At 35.6% G+C, this 22455-nt stretch overlaps 2 protein-coding genes across 2 annotated transcripts; one reads left to right on the plus strand and one right to left on the minus strand.

The window, feature by feature from the left end:
• Positions 1-6952: 6952 nt before the first annotated feature.
• IleRS-m (Isoleucyl-tRNA synthetase, mitochondrial) lies at positions 6953-15634 on the minus strand. Its single transcript, XM_073091969.1, has 12 exons — positions 15391-15634; positions 14568-14690; positions 13899-14269; positions 13331-13444; positions 12506-12705; positions 11842-12008; positions 11108-11341; positions 10475-10641; positions 9877-10015; positions 8952-9106; positions 8459-8593; positions 6953-8149 (listed from the first exon to the last, which is right to left on the minus strand). Exons 1-12 carry the CDS (start codon positions 15583-15585, stop codon positions 7288-7290), a joined length of 2862 nt encoding a protein of 953 aa, XP_072948070.1. The 5' UTR covers positions 15586-15634; the 3' UTR covers positions 6953-7287.
• A 207-nt stretch (positions 15635-15841) lies between these two features.
• LTV1 (LTV1 ribosome biogenesis factor) lies at positions 15842-22315 on the plus strand. The gene is made up of 11 exons (XM_073091807.1): positions 15842-15961; positions 16038-16196; positions 16965-17084; positions 17410-17560; positions 18527-18640; positions 19024-19124; positions 19484-19615; positions 20317-20474; positions 21068-21218; positions 21549-21739; positions 22119-22315. Exons 1-11 carry the CDS (start codon positions 15959-15961, stop codon positions 22294-22296), a joined length of 1458 nt encoding a protein of 485 aa, XP_072947908.1. The 5' UTR covers positions 15842-15958; the 3' UTR covers positions 22297-22315.
• Positions 22316-22455: the final 140 nt, after the last annotated feature.

Consider the following 22455-nt stretch of genomic DNA (forward strand, 5'->3'; position numbering starts at 1 on the left):
CCGGAGTCGAACCACAAAGGGTTCCTATATAAAGTACGAAAAATAATATTTTAAAATAAGTTATTTTAAGTACCATCGAGTGTTATTGAGTGCAATAATTCAACATCACATGAAAATTATTGTTTTTGACTACAGAATTATTACAAAAATAAAAATAGACGGGTGCTTGAAAATATAACCAATTGAGTGGACTGGCCTAGGATTAGAACCTACAACCTGCTGATTAAAAACCGAAAATAAACCACTAGGGTATCTCAGAGCTGCAAATATGAGGATTCGAACTCCCGATCCCTACAGTTATACAATTATATCTCATCTTTTGTCCTTTTCTACCACTAAGGTAAACAGGTACTTAATTAAATTACAATAAGCGCTATAAGGGCACTGATAAGACATAGTTTGATAAATAGATAATAATTATAATAATGATACGAGTATATGGATGGTAATGTCAGCGATAGGGCCTTTGCAGACATACTACTTTTTTATAATACAGGAGTAGCAGACGAGCAAGCAGTCCACCTGATGGTAAGTGGCTACTGCCATCCATGGACATCTGTAATCACCGTAAATAAGATTAGTTTCCTACCTGAGACATAGAAGCGCCGCTACTCTAGAGGACTAAGCTTTTATTCCAAAAAAATACTGATCCCGACGGATAGATAATACAACTATTGGTATCGTCGACTACGAGGTAAGGTAGCTAAGGCAAAGCTAGATATTTATATGTCTAGCTGGGAATCGAAACCACACTGCCTGTCAGATTGTAACCACTGCGCCACTCGTCAATATGAATTACAAAAAATCTGCGTTTCCGTTCACCGTCTTAAAGCTGATTCAATCGTTTCCACAAATAGTTGGTCTAGACAGAAAAAAATCTCAAAACAATATAATAGTAGTGTGTTGGCGGAGTTGCGCGGTGGTAGAGGGACGTCATTTGACGATACTCATAGATGTGGTACGCGCAGAAATGACGTCATTTTGTCGATCTTCCCTGTATTTTAGCCACTGATTCACAAGACTCGTTAGCTCAGTAGGTTAGAGCGCCGATATATAAAGCAAATTTGATCATCGGAGGGCGGAGGTTCAAATCCTTCACGAGTCAACCTTCTTTTTTTTTAATCATTTAATCATTTATTTGCCATGAATATTAGTCATTACAGGTCTTACAATATATACATTTGTATCATATTCAGCTATATTAATTTAATAGCATGCAAATATTACAATTAAATTTCAATATAATTAAATACAATGAATTCAACAAAGATTTAACATTACATTATATATTATTACTATATTAAACGTTAACTAATTTATATTAAATGTCATAAATTCACGAATGTCATAAAAGTTATGTTCTAATATGATTTTTTTAAGTTTTAACTTAAACGATTTTTCCGTCAGTCCGTCAGTCCATTATAAATTTTTATACACATGCTGTATGCATTATTTAGGAGCAGGGATGTACGTGGTGGGTCAGGAAAAACCAGTCTGTCAGGATTTCTTGTATTTTTAAGATAAATTTCCTTGGCTGTTCTAAAAATATTTTTATGCCTTTTTACAAAACTATATGTTTCCAGGATGTATATATCTGTTAAAGTTAGTATATTTAATTTTTTAAATAGCGGTCTCCATGAATCACTTGGGGAAGCGCCACATATTGCTCTGACGCATTTTTTCTGTATAAATTTTTTTCTATACTAATATTATAAAGAGGAAAACTTCGTTTGTTTGTTTGATTGTAATGAATAGGCTCAAAAACTACTGGACCGATTTTAAAAATTCTTTCACCATTCGAAAGCTACATTATCCACGAGTAACATAGGCTATATTTTATATGAAATATATTTGATAAATAGATTTTGAGGCGGTACAAAGTTTGCCGGGTCAGCTAGTAATTTATAAACGGTTTCCTAAGGTTCCATCCACGTATACAAAGTATATTTTAACGTGACAACGTATAATTCAATTTCCTTAATATATTAACGACCTTCAATAATTAAGGACCATTTTTATAGGCCTCTCTTATTTAAGAGACCTCGTCCTCAGAGAGGTCAAGCTGCATAACCGGTTTTAGGTTACCGATTTTCATGAATTACTTACAATTTAAAATCTTTCCCAGTAAATAGCTAAAGCCATAAAAATAATCCAAATTTGACAAAAGTTTTTCAAACATAACAAACAAAATCTAATACGGGTATATATGTTCGAATATAGTGTTGGTAGGGTCGCGTGGAGGTAAGTGGCGTGACGTCATTTGATGATTGAAGTAGTAATTGCGATAATGACGTCATATTGACGACAGGCGTGACGTCATTTAATGAAACTCATCGAAGCGGTACGTGAGGAATGACGTCATATTGACGATAGTGTCCGTATTTTAGCCACTCGTCTATAAGACTCGTTAGCTCAGTAGGTTAGAGCGCCGATATATAAAGCAAATTTGATCATCGGAGGGCGGAGGTTCAAATCCTTCACGAGTCAGTTTTTTTATTTATATAAATAGCATTTTTTTATCGTACAAGATTTACCTACAAAATTTTATTGATACCTGCATGAAGACGGAGTATTTTTTTTTAACTTTAGATATTTTTACTATTTGCTGCTTTGTCATAATTATATTGGAAGCCTTATTAAAGACAGACCATTGTTTAAAAGTTACTTAAACTATTTCAATAATTTAGAACTAAACTTTATTTTAGTTTAGGCGTTCTAATTTAGTCCTAAGGGCTAAGATAGCAACGTTTTCTGTTGAATACTTGATACTTATATGCCAGAGATTTCGGGACCATAAAATTATATTTTTTTATATATATATCTGGATAGGATTCTTTTATAAGTAATGTTTGAAGTAGATTCAGATATTACATATGTACAAGTGCAGAGACCTTTTTTCTTTTAATGTAAAAAAAAAAGCTTCTATATATTAATAAGAAATGATAGTTACAAATACCAAAAGCATTAAGCCGTATTGTTATTAAATCTAGCCAAAAATAAAAAGAGTATTAAATAAGACAGAATAGGTAATAGATAACAAACGTAATACCTATTAATTTTGGGGGGAAAATAAACGAATGTTCTCAAAACAAACGATCGTACATTGCTCCTGATTTAAGGGCATTGCAAAATATATTTTCGGAACCCAAACAATAAATCGAACAAATGGCGCTTGGTGTTTATGTACAAACAAAAAAATTCAACTATAGTCTTGTACAGTGGCGGATTTACCAGCAGGCTGAGTAGGCTTCAGCCTAGGGCGGCAGATTTTTGGGGGGCGGCAAATTTGGGGACCGAAGTTTTTTTTTTTGCTAATTAGGAAGCTAGTTCGTTCATGCGTGACGAGCAATATCATGAGCTGGCGCGGCGAGCAAATAAAAAGGGAACCGTGTCACGAGCCGGCGTGACGAGCAAAAAAAAAACGGGAAACATGTTCTGAGCCGACGTGGCGAGCAAAAAAAAAACCAGGAGCACAAACTACCTAATCCGATAAACTACCTAGTCCGATATACCACCTAGTCCGATATACCACCTAGTCCGATATACCACCTAGTCCGATATACCACCTAGTCCGATATACTACCTAACCTAACCTAACCTAACCTAACCTAACCTAACCTAGTCCGATATACCACCTAGTCCGATATACTACCTAGTCCGATAAACTACCTAGTCCGATAAACTACCTAGTCCGATAAACTACCTAGTCCGATATACCACCTAGTCCGATAAACTACCTAGTCCGATAAACTACCTAGTCCGATAAACTACCTAGTCCGATATACCACCTAGTCCGATATACCACCTAGTCCGATATACCACCTAGTCCGATATACCACCTAGTCCGATATACCACCTAGTCCGATATACTACCTAGTCCGATAAACTACCTAGTCCAGAAACTACCTAGTCCCTGAACCTGTTCCAGTATATACGCCTCACCTCTAGTAAGACATGACAATTGTAGAAGCAGGGGCGGCAAAAACTGTACAGCCTAGACCTTAATTTTTTTTAATTCGCTACTGGTCTTGTATGTACGTGAAGGTGGTAGAATTTTCTGTGCTTTAACTCCGACGGCACTAACGCCACACCTATCACCTAATAACAGCAGTGTTAAGCGCTGCTGTGTTCTGGTTTGAAGGGTAAGATAAATATACCTAAATACTTTTCCGAGGTATTCCAGCTTATTCCAGGGGTAGCGGCGCATCTGTGCCCGACTTCAAGTAAGAATCTAATCTTATCTTCTAAAATAATACGAAGCATGGAGATTACTTTTTATTATATATAATAAGAAGTACGAGTAACTTGTCAATTTAACTTAAAGCAAAGAAATCAACTAAAAAGTAGAGAATAATTTTCAATCTAAGAATCAATTAAGGAACAGTAGGTAAATAGTATAATTGTGAAAAAAGCGTGGGGTGCATTTATCAGGTTCGAAAAGCGCTATTCTTACTAGAGAAAACTAGATTCTTACTAAACCGACGGAATTAGGCACCAAACCTTTTTCTGAAAAATTCTAAGTCTACAGAATTTTATAATACCAGTTGTAGGTAAGACGAACGAAATGTAACTGAACCTCGTATTTCTGTAAAAGAGCCATTAGCTCCAGTTCAAGCGATCGCACATCGTTGCCGATTTAAGATCCCGCAGGATACATCGGCACGACGCTCCGACGGTAAAATAAATCTAGGGAATGGTGATAGATATTTATGTACCTTGTACGTGTTGTTAATTTTTTATCCCTAGTCCTTTTACCTTTTAACGTTTATCTATGTTGCAGTGGCGCACTAAGATGGAGGTCCGGGGGATAAGTTGAAAGAGGCCCCGTCTAAAGTTATCTAATTTTAAGTACAAGCTTTTAAAACCGTCTACAAGGGAGCTTTTACATAATTATTTAGAGGGCACCCAGGACCAGAGGCCCTGATGCGCCCTTAGTCCTTAGCCCTTAGTCCGCTAGTGCTTTAGATAGGTATATTATGCTCTTTATTAAAAAAAAAACGAAAAATAGTTTATGAAATGACATATTTTTCTAAGTAACGTTACATATCTTGAGTGTTTTTAATTTGAAGTTTTGATGGGAACGCGAACTAAAACGTTTATTTACTTTCCTAATACTTTCCTAATCTATAGCAGATTACGCTATAACTAAACGTGATATTTAATGTATTTCGCAACTTTTTATTCGAAAATATCTACGCTGCAGGGATTCCCGTATATCAAATTTAATTCAAATATGAGTGCAGAAATTGTAAGAGAGAAAACAGTAGCCGCAAACATTTGTTTAGGAAATTGTTCAAACAACTACACAACTCTGCAATATATGAACTCAGACCAAAAAAGAAAGACTTCGTTTCGTAGAACATTATTTCAAAGCACAACTTGGTAAGTGTCACGTAAAAGGTTTATGACGATTTTTATGTAGTGTCGAAATATTTGCCCCCTAATGATATGCGAAGATTTTTATTATATTTTTTTCAATTGAATTAGTTTTCTAGTTAGTTTGCAAGTTAGTTTTTTATACTGTAGGAGTAGCGAACGAGCATGCAGTCTACCTGATGGACATCTGAAGCAGAAATTTTAAAACATCATACAATAACGTAACTCATCTCAGATTTCGCTTCATATTAATACAATCGAGATGATTTGAATTGTATTTATGTAACACGTGTATTTTACGCAAATCGACAAATGTATTAACTTCCATATTTTGTTTCAGATGCGTAGTCTATTCTTTTGGTCTGACTATGGGAGCAAGTAGGTATGTAAGCTCCCCTCCGCCACATTCCCACTCTTATTGAAATACCATGTGAGTTTGTGATATTTTAATATTCCTTCACATAAACAATACGTTTCGGGTGATATCTTATTGTTTATATTATGTTATCTTTTCCCATAGAAGGGTTTTTGAGCATGTATGTATGGGTGCGAATGGGGATTTATTTGTGACTTCCTGTTACTTAAACTTTGATTTTTGAAGTATGAAATATTGATATTTCTGTCCTCCTCTAAGGAGTTATATAGACAGAGGCGTAGCGTAATAGCGCAAAGGATTGTAAATACGTAAACCTAAGGCACAGGTTGCATTTACTGCCTTTTTTTTTGTTTTTGAGGTACCCGGTGTCGTGAGAGCGACATAGGGTTATGTGGGATTCTTACCGCACTAAAACCCCCCCGGTGGCCGTCCTCGGCGCTGCGTAGAGGGCTCCGGGATCTCCAAAGGAACGCAACCGGAGTCCTCTTAGCGCGTTGCCCCGTCGGGCTCCGCCCTGGTGAGCTTGACGCTCGCCACACCGTCTAGTGCGTACGACGGTTCGAGCTCCCACTCTTGCCGCCCGCAACCCCGGAAGCCCCCTTTTAGTCGCCTCTTACGACAGGAACATTTACTGCCTAAGCATAGGCGAACCTTCAATAAACGTTTCAGACACGAAACTTATGTTATATGGAAACAGTAGAAAATTGTTTTTTTTTTCTTACATTCATTGAGTTACAAGACAATAACTACTAGATAAGAACTTCACGCTTCGATTAAAAAGCCATTTGTGTTACTGAGTAGCATTGGTATAGTCCGCGCCAAACGTCTAGTCCGCTCTGAAGCTGTTGCGCGCAGGTGTAGTCAGACAAACAATCCGGTCGAACACTACTACAAGCATATACTCCGTAGCAACGTAAGGGCACACTAACGCAGCTATGTCCCGGCGGGTGAGAGCAGCAGAGGGTGCAGGGGGTCCCGCGCTGTCTTCGTCCCGCTATTATCTACAATTTGCTGTTGCGACGCGATTAGGTTCTATATTCAGAGCGGACTAGAAGTTTGGCGCGGACTCTATCGGCGTAATCGAATCCTAAAACTTAATTTAATGAATTCTATTTCTAACCAAAGTAATGTTAATAGTATTTAGAGGATATCTAACTAGTATTTAGAGGTGCCTTATGTCATAAAACGAAAACCAGAATATTAACAACAACAATAGTTTATTAAATGCAATAAATTATTAATTTATTCATTACAGAGTTAATTACCTACCTACTACCTTAAAACTAATATAACTGTAGTTTATTTCATAGTCTCGTGTAGTTCTAAATAAGTTGAACATTCTATTAGATTGGATAATAATAATGCATTTTTATTTTTATATCATTTGAACAACTACAAATTTTTACATTCCATTATTTTCGAACGCCTAAGCCGTCCTGACTTAATTAACATCATAATACACAAAATAATATGTAAAAATAATTGACGTTCGTTCTGACAGTTAAGTGGAATATGCAGATTAATAATTATTACTTCTATAGTAAAGCGATAGCTTTTTCACATCGCAAGCATTTATCACTATTATCTATGGCATTATATTTCCTACATCTTAAGCACTGACTATTTTTACTCTGTGACATTTCGATCTGCCAACATTTCCCGCTATTTCTAACCTCTTCTAATGTAACCGATGACAGTTCTAGAATTTCGCATAAAACACTATCATTTAGACCATCAGACTTATTAATTACAACTAATTTATCAAACAATTCAGAATTAACTTTTAAATGCATTTCGTACTTTTTTAAATTTTCATTCTTCGATATGACACAAACGTCCCTTTTGATTTCCAAGATGGCGTCCATAAGTGACGTGTCGACTTCAGTTGGCGGCAAAACTGGCAACTCTTGGGTGAAATAAAACGGTTTTTCTCGCAAAGGATGGTGTTGCCATGCTTCTTCTACTAAATGGGGCAAAATGGGAGCTATTGTTTTGGCTAGAACGGCAAATATCGTATGAATTACTAATTGAGCGGATAACCTTTCGTTCGAATCCTTTGGCGAGCAATACAACCTATCTTTAATACAATGACAGTACAAACCAGAGACCTTATTACTAACAAAATGTAGTATACTTTGTGCGACATGATTATATCTAAAATTGTTATAATGGTCATTTATTTGCTTCAAAAACGTATGACTTTCTCTAACTAAATACTGATCAAAGAAGTTTAACTGTAATTTTTGATCAAAATCTGACTTTTCCAAGTCGTTGACAACTCCTAGGAGATACTTGATGATGTTCCGTAATCGGATGACTTCGGTCTGGCAATCTTCTAGAAGCTTCTTGCTGATCACGATTTGGGAGTGCTGTGTCGCGTGGCTAGCAACCCACCATCTGTGTACAAAAAGTTTTGGATTGTTTTTTTTTTATAATATAGGAGTAGCAGACGAGCATGCAGTCCACCTGATGGTAAGTGGCTACTGCCGCCCATGGACATCTGTAATAAAACCCAGGTAGGATTAGATATTCCCACCTGAGGTCGGCCACAGATGCGCCGCTACCCCTGATGTTTCCCTTACCACACTTTTCAAAGCAGAACACAGCAGCACTCAACGCTGCTGTTATGAGGCAGAAATAGGTGTAGCGTTGGTGCCACCTACCTTCAATATAATCAAAAAATATAACCAAAAGATACAAAGTTACCTTAAAGTATCCACGCCATACGCCGGCGACTTCTTGTCGCCATTGATAATTGAAACTGGGTCTATGACGTTGCCAATAGACTTGGACATCTTGCGTTTCTTGTCATCCACCACGAAACCGTGCACGAATATCGACCTTAAAAATATTATGATATAAGATGAAAGATACTAAGAAGTAAAGAAAAAGGAATTGAAAATTTCTCAACGTTAAGTGCATATTAGAAATTAGGATTGCCTTGCTTAAACGATGAAGGAAAACATCATGAACTTCCTACATGCTTGAGTGATTTAAAAAAAAATGTTCTCAAAACTGTGTGAATACTACCAATCCGCACTTGGCTAACGCGGCGGACTATGGCACAGACAGCTCTCACTTTGAGAGGATTCTTTTAGGACCGAATTGAGCTGATGACGTATTAGATCTACGTATCAATGAAGCGAATATCAACAGCACAGAGAGATCTTACCAAAACTGAGAATATAAAAATACATACTCGTAAGGTGCCTCATTTCTCAACGCCAAGGAAGTGAGCAGAGACGCTTGGAACCACCCAGTCAGCTGGTCCACGCCTTCGGAGTACAGCTGGGCCTTGCGACCGTCCAGCGTTTGCCAGGATAGCCCAGAATCCAACCAGATGTCCATTATATCCTAAAAGTAACGATAGATATTATTTTTGAGATGGTAGGGGTAACTAGTAAATTTAAAGGTGCAGTTATTTTGTATGTATGTAAATAGGTGTTAGAATGAAACTTCCTCATAAAAGTATTTAAAATAATTTGTTTCGCCAGTTCACGCCATCTCGTGAAATAACGAGGTCTTAGGTGTAACTTACATGTCTATGTTACTTCTATTTATATATTGTGACAACAGATGGCACTGTTGCATTAAATCTGTGTAACCCTGCTGCATACTATTACAATCAGTGTATAAAAAATCATCGTAGCGTTTTAAAAAAATGGAATACACTACCATGCAAATGTGTAGATTTTTTATGCAGGTGACTATTATAGCACAGCATAGGCCATAGCAATCGATTACCGAATATACAGGGTGAATTTTTCAAACGGGCCTTCAGGGCCAAATCCGAAACTATAAGGATTAGCGAAAAATGCTGAAAGAAGTTACGAGCCCGATTTTGATCGAAACTAAAAAAATCAGTAACTCCTTTCAGCATTTTTCGCTAATCCTTATAGTTTCGGATTTGGCCCTGAAGGCCCGTTTGAAAAATTCACCCTGTATAGTCTTCAGTCTATAAAAATATTTTAAGGTTTTATATTACTACATTAAACTAATTTATTTTAATGTTTTTCCTGGTTTAACCATAGGTTACAATATTGTATTATCTACTACACAAAGAAATCCAGCTAAATGCTATAAGTGCAGCAAATGAAATATACAATCAAATTAAGTAACAATACCTTCCCCTTAGCAACTTCCTGGATGTTTAAATTGTGTTTCTTAGCAACGTCATCCGATACCAAATCTTCAACAGCACACGTCCACCAGACATCTGCGTCATGTTTGTCGATTAGCGAACATAGTCGCTTGATAATAGCCCTGAAAAATGTATATCTTCATTAAAAACCAGCCTTTAGAAGCCTCCTCTAAGTCAGGTTTTGCGTACTCAGGATTTAATTAACTGCTATCTGGCTTCCATGGTCACTTATTGAAAACGGATGCACCCATTTACCCCTTTACGAGAAGATAGAGTGAAGTGCGTGGCAACTAAACCGATATTCCGGACATTCGCGAGGAGCTAAACCGATATTCCAGACATTCACGAGAAAATGTGTGAGTGTAAGTGAAAATCCCATGTATAAGTAGTAGTAGAAAGTAATAGTAGTAAGAGATAGATTGAAAGGGAAAGTTTGATAATCGGTCTGACGATAGGGTAGAAAGGGAAGAAGGGAGGCGTTCAAGGACCAAGTTGGTTAACAACTTAATTTCTTTTGACTTTTACAAAAATAAAAACATAAACATAATTTACACTAAAACATACTAAAACAAAACACTTACTCATCAACGATATGCTCATCCCCCTTGTACACTGCAGGAATGGGAATGCCCCAGGACCTCTGTCGGGATATGCACCAGTACGGCCGCTTTTCCAATTGCGCTCGAAAACCTATCCTGGATTGCTCCGCTGAAGATGGTGGCAGGATTTTAATTTTATCTAATGCTGCCTGAAAAAAAGAAATATTAATTTATTTACATAAAAAATTATTTTAGCAGAAGAATACCAAAATAGTATTTGGTCAGACATGTACTTACATATTTTTAGTTCTACATGTTGCGAATAGGCAGATAATAATATAAATATTTTTTTTAAATAATTAATTGAAAATTATAAATTAATATTAATAACGTATTTTTTAAAACCGTGATCAAATGACTGACATCAGTGGACTTTTTCCTCGTATTATACAAAAAAATATATATTGTTGTAATAGAAACTACACATGAATATAAATGTTTTACAATTAATTATTTATTTATTATATTCTTCTATTTCAGGTGTCTTTGTTCGTATGTGCCTTTGTGTGTGTTCATAGCACGCGCTACACATAACCCTATTATAATACTAAACATATAAAAACGTTACATTAATTATATTTTTTACAATAATCCTCTCTCCCTAGTTCTACTTACCAAAGCCTTCTCCTTAAGCGCATCAGTATCAATGAACCACTGCTGACTTGCCCTAACGATCACCGGTTTCTTCGTACGCCAGTCCAATGGATACGAGTGTATATACACGCCTCTGTACAGGACAGAGTCGCCCAGTTTCTTGATAACTGCCTCTTGCCCTTCAGTAAGGACAGGTAACCCGTTGATGTCCGGATGCAAATCTTTGTAACGACCGAGTTCGTCTACATTACATTCCTGGAAAAAAGGTTAAAATACATTTTTTGTAGGGTTTAAATTTTAAACAATTTTAGTTTTGGCACTGATGGTGGTAGAACCATTTGCGGTTCGATTCCGGAGGGATGACCATCGCATCTATTTCTGCCCGATAACAGCAGTAGACCGCGCTCTGTGTTCCATTTTGTAGGGTGTGGTAAGGGAGATATATTTATCCGAGGTATTTCAACTGCGTAACAAGGTTTTAATTAAATGCAGTATGACTATTCTGTCTCCCTTACCCTTCAAACCAGAACACAGCAGCACTTAACATTGTTATTAGACAGTAATAGGTGTGTTAGTGGTGCCAATGGAGTAAAAGTTCTGAAACCAACCACATGTAAATTTGTAATTGACTGTAAATGGACGCGTTTATACGATTCAGAACTTTATTGGTATATCTGTCTTATATTACAAACATGTCACATTATTTAATGAGCATCTACAATGCGAAACAAATCCTTTGAGTTGTTATTACTTACTACACTCATGTTGTTCTTCAATGCTACAAGAAAATCATCAGGACCGTGCGCAGGCGCCGTATGAACCAATCCGGTTCCCTTGCCCCTGGTCACGTGGTCTGCTTCAAGAAACGGTAGAACACCTTCCGTTAGCTTGCTTCTATAGGTGCTGCCTTTGAGGTTATCCCCTGAAGGTAAATAACAAATAAATTTTACTATTCAAATAGTAATAGACTGTGGAAACAAATGCGATAAAGATGCTATCAAACTGAAAGAGTTGCAATGTAGGATCATTTGTCCATAAAATAAGTAACCAGAAGAAAATAAAAACATATTGCTGAGAAAAACTCTAGTCTAGACCAAATTAAAATCAAATTATGAAAAAAGCAAGAGAAATTTGAAAAGAATATGAAGAAAGAGTAAATCAAGTCAGATTTTGTATGCAAAGCTCAAATCAAATAACTTTCTTGTGGAACACAGGTTTAAAACAGGTGTGTTTTGGGTAATATTCCTGCCTCATGGGCATACAACTCGCGCTTTATGGATTAATAGCTACTTCTTCTATAAATAATTCCATGAATAAGAGAAATTCGAAACAGGTAGTATATATTTTAAGAGTAATTATACAAAGAACGTAATTTCAATACGATAAATCTGCATCTGAATTTTTAAATTTCCATCTTACCACTAAACTCCACAAGCTTTGTAATCTCCGTAGCCAATATCTTCCCGAGGTCTTCAATCTGGTCACTGGCCACCAGAAATAAGTCTGGTCTAGTGGCCAATGTGACCACACTGTACTTCATCTGAGGGTTGTAGCATATGGCCCTGTTGGCGACGAGGGTCCAGGGTGTGGTTGTCCAGACAATCGCTGATACTGGTGCACTGTAAATATTTTTTAAGATTAGATAGTTCATCCACAGAACTTTGACTAAAAATGGAATACCTCTACTTCTTAACATTATGAAAACATGAAAACGACAGGTTCAATGAACTTTTTAAACATATTTGAACACCATTAGATTAAGATTTTAATACTTTGTAACAATGCCTTCTAAGTTATGAAGTAGTAATCAGATACAAAAATATGATATTCATCCAGTGCATGAAAAATCGAAGACTTAATAATTGGCCAAGTACAAGTCGAATTCGCACATGGAGAATTCTGTACCACCAAATTTTCAGAAAACATAGTAATAGCAAGTGCACTGTGAAAATTTAAACCATCTTTTTTGGAGATTTTCGCCAAAATATTGGACACATTCAAGAGATATGGCCCTATCAGACGGACCGATTTCTGTTTCCTTTTGAAATGAAATGAAATGAAATATATTTATTTTGTATAGGCCAACGGCGGCACTTACAAATTGTCAGTTACAATATTTTCTTAAACTACTACCAGATCGGAACGCGACCTCTACTGAGAAGATCCGGTTTGCATATGGAACTCAGAAAAGTGCCTTTACAAATATTTTGTGGTAATCAAAAATTAATTCTTAATTTCACATACCCAGCAGTTGTCTCCTTGACGATATCTGGCACTCTTTCCATAGGGTATGTCAAGTACACCTGTGTGCTTTTGTGTTGAGGATCATACTCTAACTCTGCTTCTGCTAATGCTGTTCTGAAATATAAAATCATTACATACAAGATAAAACAGTTAAGAACATTGTTAAATTATATTGGGCTAGGTAAAACAACTATAAACATTATCCTTTTATTTTGTCAACCAATTTTCTTTTTTTACACTTTGTTTGGGAGCTTTTGACGAGCTTTATGAAAAGAAATGTATGAATAAAATCTACCACCATGCCAAAATTAATTAAATTCTAAGTTATATGATACATATAAATTCTATATATACAAAGCTTAATAACGCCTCTTTTAATAAATAGTTGATCTATCTAATTTTTAACAATCACAGATAGAAAAATAATAATATCTGATCTTGTCTAGCAGAATAAGTTGTCAAACATTGATCAATGGAAAGCAAAACATTAGATAAATTGATCATTCATAATAATGAGCATAACAGGACATAACAACTAGGTTATAAACTAATTTATATTTAAACATACTTAGACGACGGAGACCAGTACACAGGTTTCAGAGCTCGGTAAATCAATCCAGACTTGTACATCTTATAAAACTGCCACAACTGATCTTGAGCGTACTTTTTATTCAGCGTTAAATAACACTGATTCTCCCAATCGGCCATAACACCCCAACTTTCAAACACCCTCTTTTGTTTTTCAACTGTTTCGAGGGCAAATTCTCTAGCAATTTTCCTAGTATGTATAGGGTCTTGTGGCTCATTTTTGTTGGCACTTTTCTTGGCTTTTTGGAGTGCTTTGAACTCTATTGGCAGGCCATGGCAGTCCCATCCAGGGACGTAATGCACTTTGTTGCCTTGTAAGATTTGACTCCTGTTATTTATGTCTTTTATTATCTGAAATTACAATCACAATTATTAAAACTTGAACCTACCATCATATTTAGTAAATTGGTGAAGACCATCACAAATTACTAAGATACTTAGTGGATGATTGACACTCAATCCTATACTTCAATGTCACAAATACTAATTTTATGCAAAATGTATGTCTAAAATCTACACCAACGTACAACAGTACAATGAATACAGCACGGTGATGTGACGCTCTAAGTCCCCCTTCAGTTGTGGGAGACATGTACCCAACAGTAGCACATAAAAAGGTTGCAACTCTATAATAATAAAAAGTTCTTACTTTATTAACAGCATGGCCCATGTGTAAATCTCCATTAGCGTAGGGAGGTCCATCATGGAGTACAAACTCTTTACCAGTTAAATGCTGTCTTTGCCAGCTGTAAAGTTCAGAGAATTGGGCTGTCTGAAAAGAACAACACCAATTTCATATTTTCCTTATAAATAATGTCCTTAATATTACGAAACAACATTTGTACTTTATAATTAATATTATTCAAATTATATATGCCTATTAATCAATACACATTTGGTGGTAGACTGTAGCCTAAATACGTCTACATTTAAAGAGATTAGAGCCCAGTAATGGGATGGCAAATGATAATTGAAAATTCAAATAAATTACCCTGATTGCATTTTAAAAGATGTGTATATAAATTAGCGGTGGTCGTTGAATCAACGAACTAGTTAAATCAACTGTTGATTCACTTTCAACGAATCAACGTTAATCCAATAGAAATCAACTAGTTAAATACGTCAACGACGTTGAACGGAACGTTTCGTTATTTTCAACGTAAATTGTATCTTGTAACGGTGGTCGTTGAATCAACGAACAAGTTAAATCAACCGTTCAACGAATCAACGTCACGTCAACGTCAACGAGAATTGATATTTATATCAATTCTTGATATTGATATTAAATAACACGCACTACGTCAAATTGTTTCTAAAATAACATTTACCGCACTTCAGTAGAGAAGCGTTGATCGTTGCAGCATAGTTAAAAATCGTTTATTATTGATGCAAGTTGAAATTAATAATATAAATAAAACATGAATTACTCAAAACGTAGGTGTAGAATAGAGTTCATAGAAAATCTTATTTACCTTCTGGATTTCTTCTTTCTTAGCATTGCTAGACCTCGCCGGAAAGTTAGTTTTTGGAAACAAAATTGTATGGGAGTAGGTCTTGGTTTTAGGTTCGGCGGAACTCTTAGTTCTTATGCAGTTAATACAGACCCATTTTGTGTGTATTCTTTGATATTTTAAGTAAATATCTGTAAAATTTCTAACGGCAAGCATATTTTGTGGTTAGTTTGTTTTGACGTTTATGTAATTTGACAAATTTGACTTTGACATTGAACAGTGATGACCAGCTTTGCTTTAGGTATTGATTTATGTTTTATGGAATATTTTACTCGTATTTAAGCTAAATTTTGATTTGGATCTTTAATCACTCTTAAATCCGCAAAAAATATAAAAAAAGACATGCAAACATTTTGATAGTTTTATCTTTTTCTTGATTCTCAAACGGTATCCGTAAACGTTACATTGTTGACATAAGGAACTAAAATGGCTGTCATTTTAAATGTTTTTCTTTTTAACCTGTGCTTGCCAAAACAACACATGTTTTGGACACTTTCTCAAACAGATTTTCAATTAAAAACTTAACAAAATGGTAATTTTCTCTTTAATATTTCTAAACTATAAGTATAAATTCCTTGTCACTTAATAATAAAGTTGTTATGTTTCAGCCGAAAGCTAAGAAGAAGTTCATAGATCGTAAGAAAGCAGTGACGTTCAACTTGGTGCATCGTTCTCAAAGAGATCCTCTGGTGGCTGATGAGACCGCGCCGCAGCGTGTCTTGGTGCCTGTAAATGCTAATATACCAGCTAAGAAGGAGAAGGACCCAGTGAGTAGCATCATAACCTTCATAAAACAAATTGTTGACAAATTGTGAACAAATATTTGTTGATAAAGATGCGTAAATAGCTAAATATAGTTCATTTTAGACATGTAAACAGCAATAAATAGAACAAACATAAACATAGTGGTATTCCGTTCATTTTAAGTTAATAGAAGTGTGCTTATAACTGTTTTTTAATATAAAAAAATGTAAAAGGAAGTAATGCATCTGTGTACTTATTTTAAATAGAAAAGGGAAATTATAAAACGATCGAAGAAAAAAAAACTTAGTGACTGATAATGATATACTGTTTTAATAACTTGTGCGACTACATTGCTAAGTGATAGTAGTAGTGATTAGTAAGTAGATTAGGTTTTTCTAATTGAATTAGTTAGGTTAGGTTGGAACATATAAGACAATATAAAATTAAGAGTGCAGGGCGTGCAGGGTTCTGTTGATTTCTCGTCACTCGCAGCCAGTCGCTCACTTAGTAATACTATAACCAAATGTCATTATTTTTGTCATTTAAAACTTTTATTTGCAGTCACTAGTCTAAATACTACCCAATAGAAAATTGTACTGACTCTGTTGTCTGTATAATTAGTATCTTGTTCTATTCTTATAGAACCTATCCTATAGTTAAACTTTATATATATAAATGTTAAATTTTAATATCTATGTAGACATAGACATAGTTGTATATGTAGTGTGTGCCTATAGGATGTAAGAATTGTGGTATAATATGATAATTCATTATTTGCATGTATATTCTAGGATCTTACACCAGAACAGAGAAGAGAGGAGCAACAGAAGTATGGCATCTACTTTGATGATGACTACAACTACTTACAACATCTTAAGGACACCAGAGAGGTCACTATGGTGGTACAGCCGGTAAGACTTCCAGGGTAGCAACCGGGGCTGAACTCAAATAGGAATTTAACCTGATCTAGAGTTGATGCTCGTCTGCTATTCTTATGTAAAAAACACACACAAAACTTAATATTTTTTTTTTTTTTTTAATAATTAATCTATTATAATGATCTTTTGAGAGATTATGTATTCCAAATTTGGATACAAATGACATAATATACCAAAAACAAACACTTTTACGTATACCTCTATGGTTTGAAGCCTGCAATAATTATGTCCTTTATATAATATAATCCTTAATACAATGAGGTGGACATTATATTAATCATTAACGTCTGTATTCCAGAAACCAGTACACAAAAGGAAAGAGAAAACAGTTGACACTACCATAGAGTCAAGTGGCACAGATGTGGCGGAAACATTAAACCTGCCTAGTTCTGTGTTTGCCTCAGAAGTGGAGGAAGATGTCGGTTTGCTGAACAAGGCTGCTTCTCAAGGTATCCTAACTGATATTAAAAAGAAGAATTATTTATATTTTTGTATTTTTGTTATGAATAAACACAAAAACTACAGGACCAAGTTAAAATTGTTTTTAAAAATATTTATGAGTACACTGGAATTGCCGCATTAACATAGGCTATAAATTAAGTTTATATATGAAACTAAAAGACATGTTAACGTAATGCGGGTGAAACCCTTTAGACTCATAAGGTCTATTTCCAAAACAACCATTTCCCAAAAGGTCTACTTCCCAAAATGACAATTCCCAAAAAGACCACTTCCCAAAATGACAATTCCCAAAAAGACCACTTCCCAAAAGGACCACTTCCCAAAATGACAACTTCCCATAAGGACAACTTTCCAACAAGGTTTTTTAGGGATCATTAGGCAAAGGATAAAAATGGAACCTTATTACTAAGGCCTTCACTGTCTATATGTCTGTCACAGAACTCTATCTCTTGGACCGTAATAAATTTAATTCAATTCATTCATTCAATCTAACTTAATTCCAATGTACTTGACTTATTAATTATTTTTACCTTAAGAAATTAAATTTATGTACTTAATGTGATATTTTAAAATGTGTAACACGTACCTAATAATGCATGATGTGATTACTCGTAATAGTAAGTAACAGTTGGAATGTATCCTTTGAGCTTGTTTAAAATGTATTCATGTAAATACTGTTTCTTATGTGGGTAATCCATTTAATAAATAAATAAATAAATAAATAGGCACTTGAAATTTGGCATTAGCATGGAGCACACATTCAATTTTGACAAAACTTGTTCTTTGATAGTATATATTGCACATATGATACTTTGGTGTTCAAAGGGAGCGAAGAACATTTGGGCATGAAGAGTTTTATACATCATAATTAAGCCCTTTTCAACCCTGAAATAGATTGACGGTTAATCATAAGTGGTCTTAATCAGCGTTATGTCATAATGGTATTGTTTCAGGGTTATGTCTGAACTTGGACCCAGATGTTGTGGCGGCCCTGGATGAAGATTTCGACTTTGATGACCCTGACAATCAACTTGAAGATAACTTCATAGAAATGGCTATGGGTGAAGGTAATGTATATGTTATTTTGACAAATTACATTTTGTAATTGTTTTACCATTATTATTCTCAACAATGCTCTCCTACAACAATTGTAAAATCTCAAGAATTTTGTTTTTTTCCTATGCTTGATGTATTTATATGAAAATTAACATATATTTTCTTATGTCAGTGATTGTACTCTCTTATAAAATAAACTATTTGTGACCTCATGAGGCCCTCGTTATGATAAATTCGTATTCACACTTAGTTATCCTATATTTTCTATATAAAACTAAACCTTTGTCACTTAACACATGAAACAGAGCATAAAATTGTAGTTAAAATAGCTCTACATCTAATATTATTTCTTGCAGATCAAAGCTTATTTAAAATAACGTTAAAATGTTTACAGGTGATGAAGAATATGAAGATGGTGAAAGTGTGTCAGGTGATGATGACTCAGAGAAAGCGTTTGCGTCTGACATGGATTCTGATGATGATAATGAGGAAAGGGTAAGTATATCATCATTTTAATTAAAACAAAGAGTGAACAAAAATAAATTTGCTATCACATAAGTCAAATAGATTGTTATGTTAATGTTAGTCTTTTAATGCATCATTATTTTGTCCCGATTTCACCCCACAACTGGTAGAGGTCTGGATTATCCCCCGTATGCTCTAATATGGGTTGGTGGTGATTAAGCCACAACTATATTATAGATTTTATATCAATGAGCTAAAATCCGCGTAAAGTGAATTTACTTGTATTCAAGGATTTTTTTTAAGATTTTTTCTTTATTAATAATCTTATTTTTATTTAGGAGATTTTAGGGTTTTTTTTTATATTATTTCATATTTTTTATTTATTTCAGCGTGGTAGACCAAGAATGCCAGAGTGGGGCGACAAGGACGACACGAAATCCCGCTTCTCACAATACTCCATGTCTTCCAGCGTCATTAAACGTAATCAAGGCCTTACACTATTGGACAATATGTTTGAAAAGGTAATTTTTTTTTTTTTTTTTTTTATAATATAGAAGTAGCAGACGAGCATGCAGTCCACCTGATGGTAAGTGGCTACTGCCGCCCATGGACATCTGTAATCAACCCCAGATAGGATTAGATATTCCTACCTGAGGTCGGCCACAGATGCGCCGCTACCCCTGAGGACTAAGCTGGAACGCCTCGGAAAAGTATGTCTCCCTTACCACACTCTTCAAACCGGAACACAGCAGCGCCTATCACTGCTGTTATTAGGTAGAAATAGGTGTGGCGGTGGTGCCGCCGGAGTCGAACCACAAAGGGTTCTACCACCTTCAAAAATATGCCATGTCATTTCAAAGTTACTTTAAATTTTTAACCATAAACTTTCTACGCGACATACTACGGGATCTAATTAGCAGAGGGTTTTGGATTCGATCCTGGGTTTGGTAGAAATTTAAACGATGATTACAATTCAGAGTTGCATCAGATGTATACTCGTCTTTGTATTACTTCATAGCGCTCACGACACAAGGGAATCTTAGTGCATAGTCAATAATATAAATTTTATAGTTTAACACGTGAAATCAATTTCTAAGTTAATGATCTATCTAAAATCTAATGATTTTTGGACTACTTGCGATTAAAATCTTTATAAATTATCATCCATTCCATCAAAAAGCCCATCTAGAAATCATTATAAAAAAGTATATTCGTTTTGCAGATGTTCGCGGACTACGACGACACGGAAGTGGGTGCTCTGGACCTGGACGAGATCGAGGGCTTCATGCCGGAGTCGCACGATATGCTGCTGCGCGCGGCGGAGGAGTTCGAGGAGTCGCGGCGGCGGCACCAGCTCGAGAGGGAGAAGGAGATTGTTAGGTGAGTGGTGGCTCTAGCGGTCTAATTGCGGAAGGGGCGGCTCGCCCTGGGCCCTCGATCCTAGGGGGCCTCCAAACACAATTGCTAAAACAAGGTGGTCAGAACCAAATAATCTGTGAAGAGTGTATAATATCAGTAATAGAAAAATGTCACTTTTTAAGCTGAGGGCCACCAATCATTAGGACGACCTTAGTCCACCACTGAGTGGTTTGAAAGTGAAATGTGAACATATGCACATATGTTACGAATTGGGAATGTGTTGTGTGCGTGCGTGCGTGTGTGTCTAATTTTTCAACTATGGATTTGGAAACGTCAGGTCAGAATTGCCATGCAATGCCACTTGGTTTACAGTGATATCCCTGATATTTATCTCTACAACTTTTAACAAAACTTGTTCATTTATTTTAGAGTTGCTTGAAAGTTTTGACGGCCAAATTGACATTCGCGTAAATTAGTGCGAAAATATATGGCCCACACACCTTTGAAACAACACATTCATAGTTGCTATAACTCGGCTGAATGATAGGAAAATTCACAATAAACTCAAGATTTGTTTGAAATAATAAATGATATAAAGTTCATTTTATTTACAGATTGCAACGTCTCCAAGAAATAGCGGAGGAGTCAGAGGAAGATGATTTGGTGACGCTAGAAGTGCAGCCCAAGGAGAAGTGGGACTGTGAGACCATTCTGTCCACTTATTCCAACCTGTATAATCATCCGAAAGTTATCGAGGAACCAAAGGTACAAACACGGTGTTTTTGTTTCATTCAAATTGTGTGTGAATACATATGTGTGAGGCTCAATCAAAGTAGCTTGAGCCTCACACATATGTGTGTTTATGTTGCGGTTGCGACTAAGCGAGATATGACGTCACATTGCGAAAACTGCTGTCCCATAGAACTGGGAAAATAATATAAGTTATTTGCACGCGTATACGTCTATTAACGCGACCTCTATTATTTATATTTTGCTAATAGTAAAAAATATGACATGCTTCTTAAGTCGTATACACGATGGCGTACTAATTTCATAACATTTTTAATGTGTTTTTAAAATTTTATGCCTTTTCAGTCACAGAGGAAAATCAAAATCAACCCCAAAACAGGCATACCAGAAGACACACTGGGAAAAGACAATAAGTTGACGATGAAGTCTTTGGCCAAGTTCAATTCGTTGCAACAGAATGCAGTCAAAGATTCAGATGACGATGGACGCACGAATGCGGAGAGTGTGCTGTCGACCTTAAGTGTTTTGTCGATACGGTAAGTGTGCCATACCTTAATGTGGTAAATTACGATTTTAAATTTACGCAAATTAGGAATCACTTATCTTTTTATAGAAGTTTATGTAAATTAGTATATTGACATAATACTAACGGGCTCTTACACCTTCCCCAAAATAGCAGCTTCAATCTGCAATCATAAGACAGAAATATATGTAAGCAGTAATAAGAACTAAAACACGGTAGTCCGACTTTCATTTTGTAATATTGGAGTAGCGGACGAGCATGCAGTCCACCTGATGGTAAAGTGGCTACCGCCTCATGGACATCTGTAATTACCACCATATATTAGATAGATAGGATTAAATTCCTGAGTTCTAATTAAAATGTTTTACATAATATCGATAATTTCGTAACAGGCCCAAAGACGAGTCAGCAGGCGAAAAGAAAGAAAGAAAACGTCTTCTCAAGGAGTATAGGAAAGAAAGAAGAGTAGAGAAGAAAGCCAATAAAGAAGCATTCAAAGAAGAGAAGAAACGACAGGAGAAGATCATGATGAACAATAAGAATAATGTGCAAGGGAACAGAATTTTGTAGAATATATTTATGTATTTTTTATGTGGGTTTTATTTATATTTTTATAATATACTTAGCTGACTAGTATGTAGTTTACCTATTGGGAAGTGGCTACAACCGCCCATGGGCATCTATAATCAACTCCAAACAGGATTTGGGTATTTAGATTAATCCTACCTG

Source organism: Epargyreus clarus, unplaced genomic scaffold (genome assembly GCF_041222505.1).
Source record: "Epargyreus clarus isolate Ecla_fem2 unplaced genomic scaffold, WU_Ecla_fem_2.2 ptg000035l, whole genome shotgun sequence".
Taxonomy (NCBI): Eukaryota; Metazoa; Arthropoda; class Insecta; order Lepidoptera; family Hesperiidae; genus Epargyreus; species Epargyreus clarus.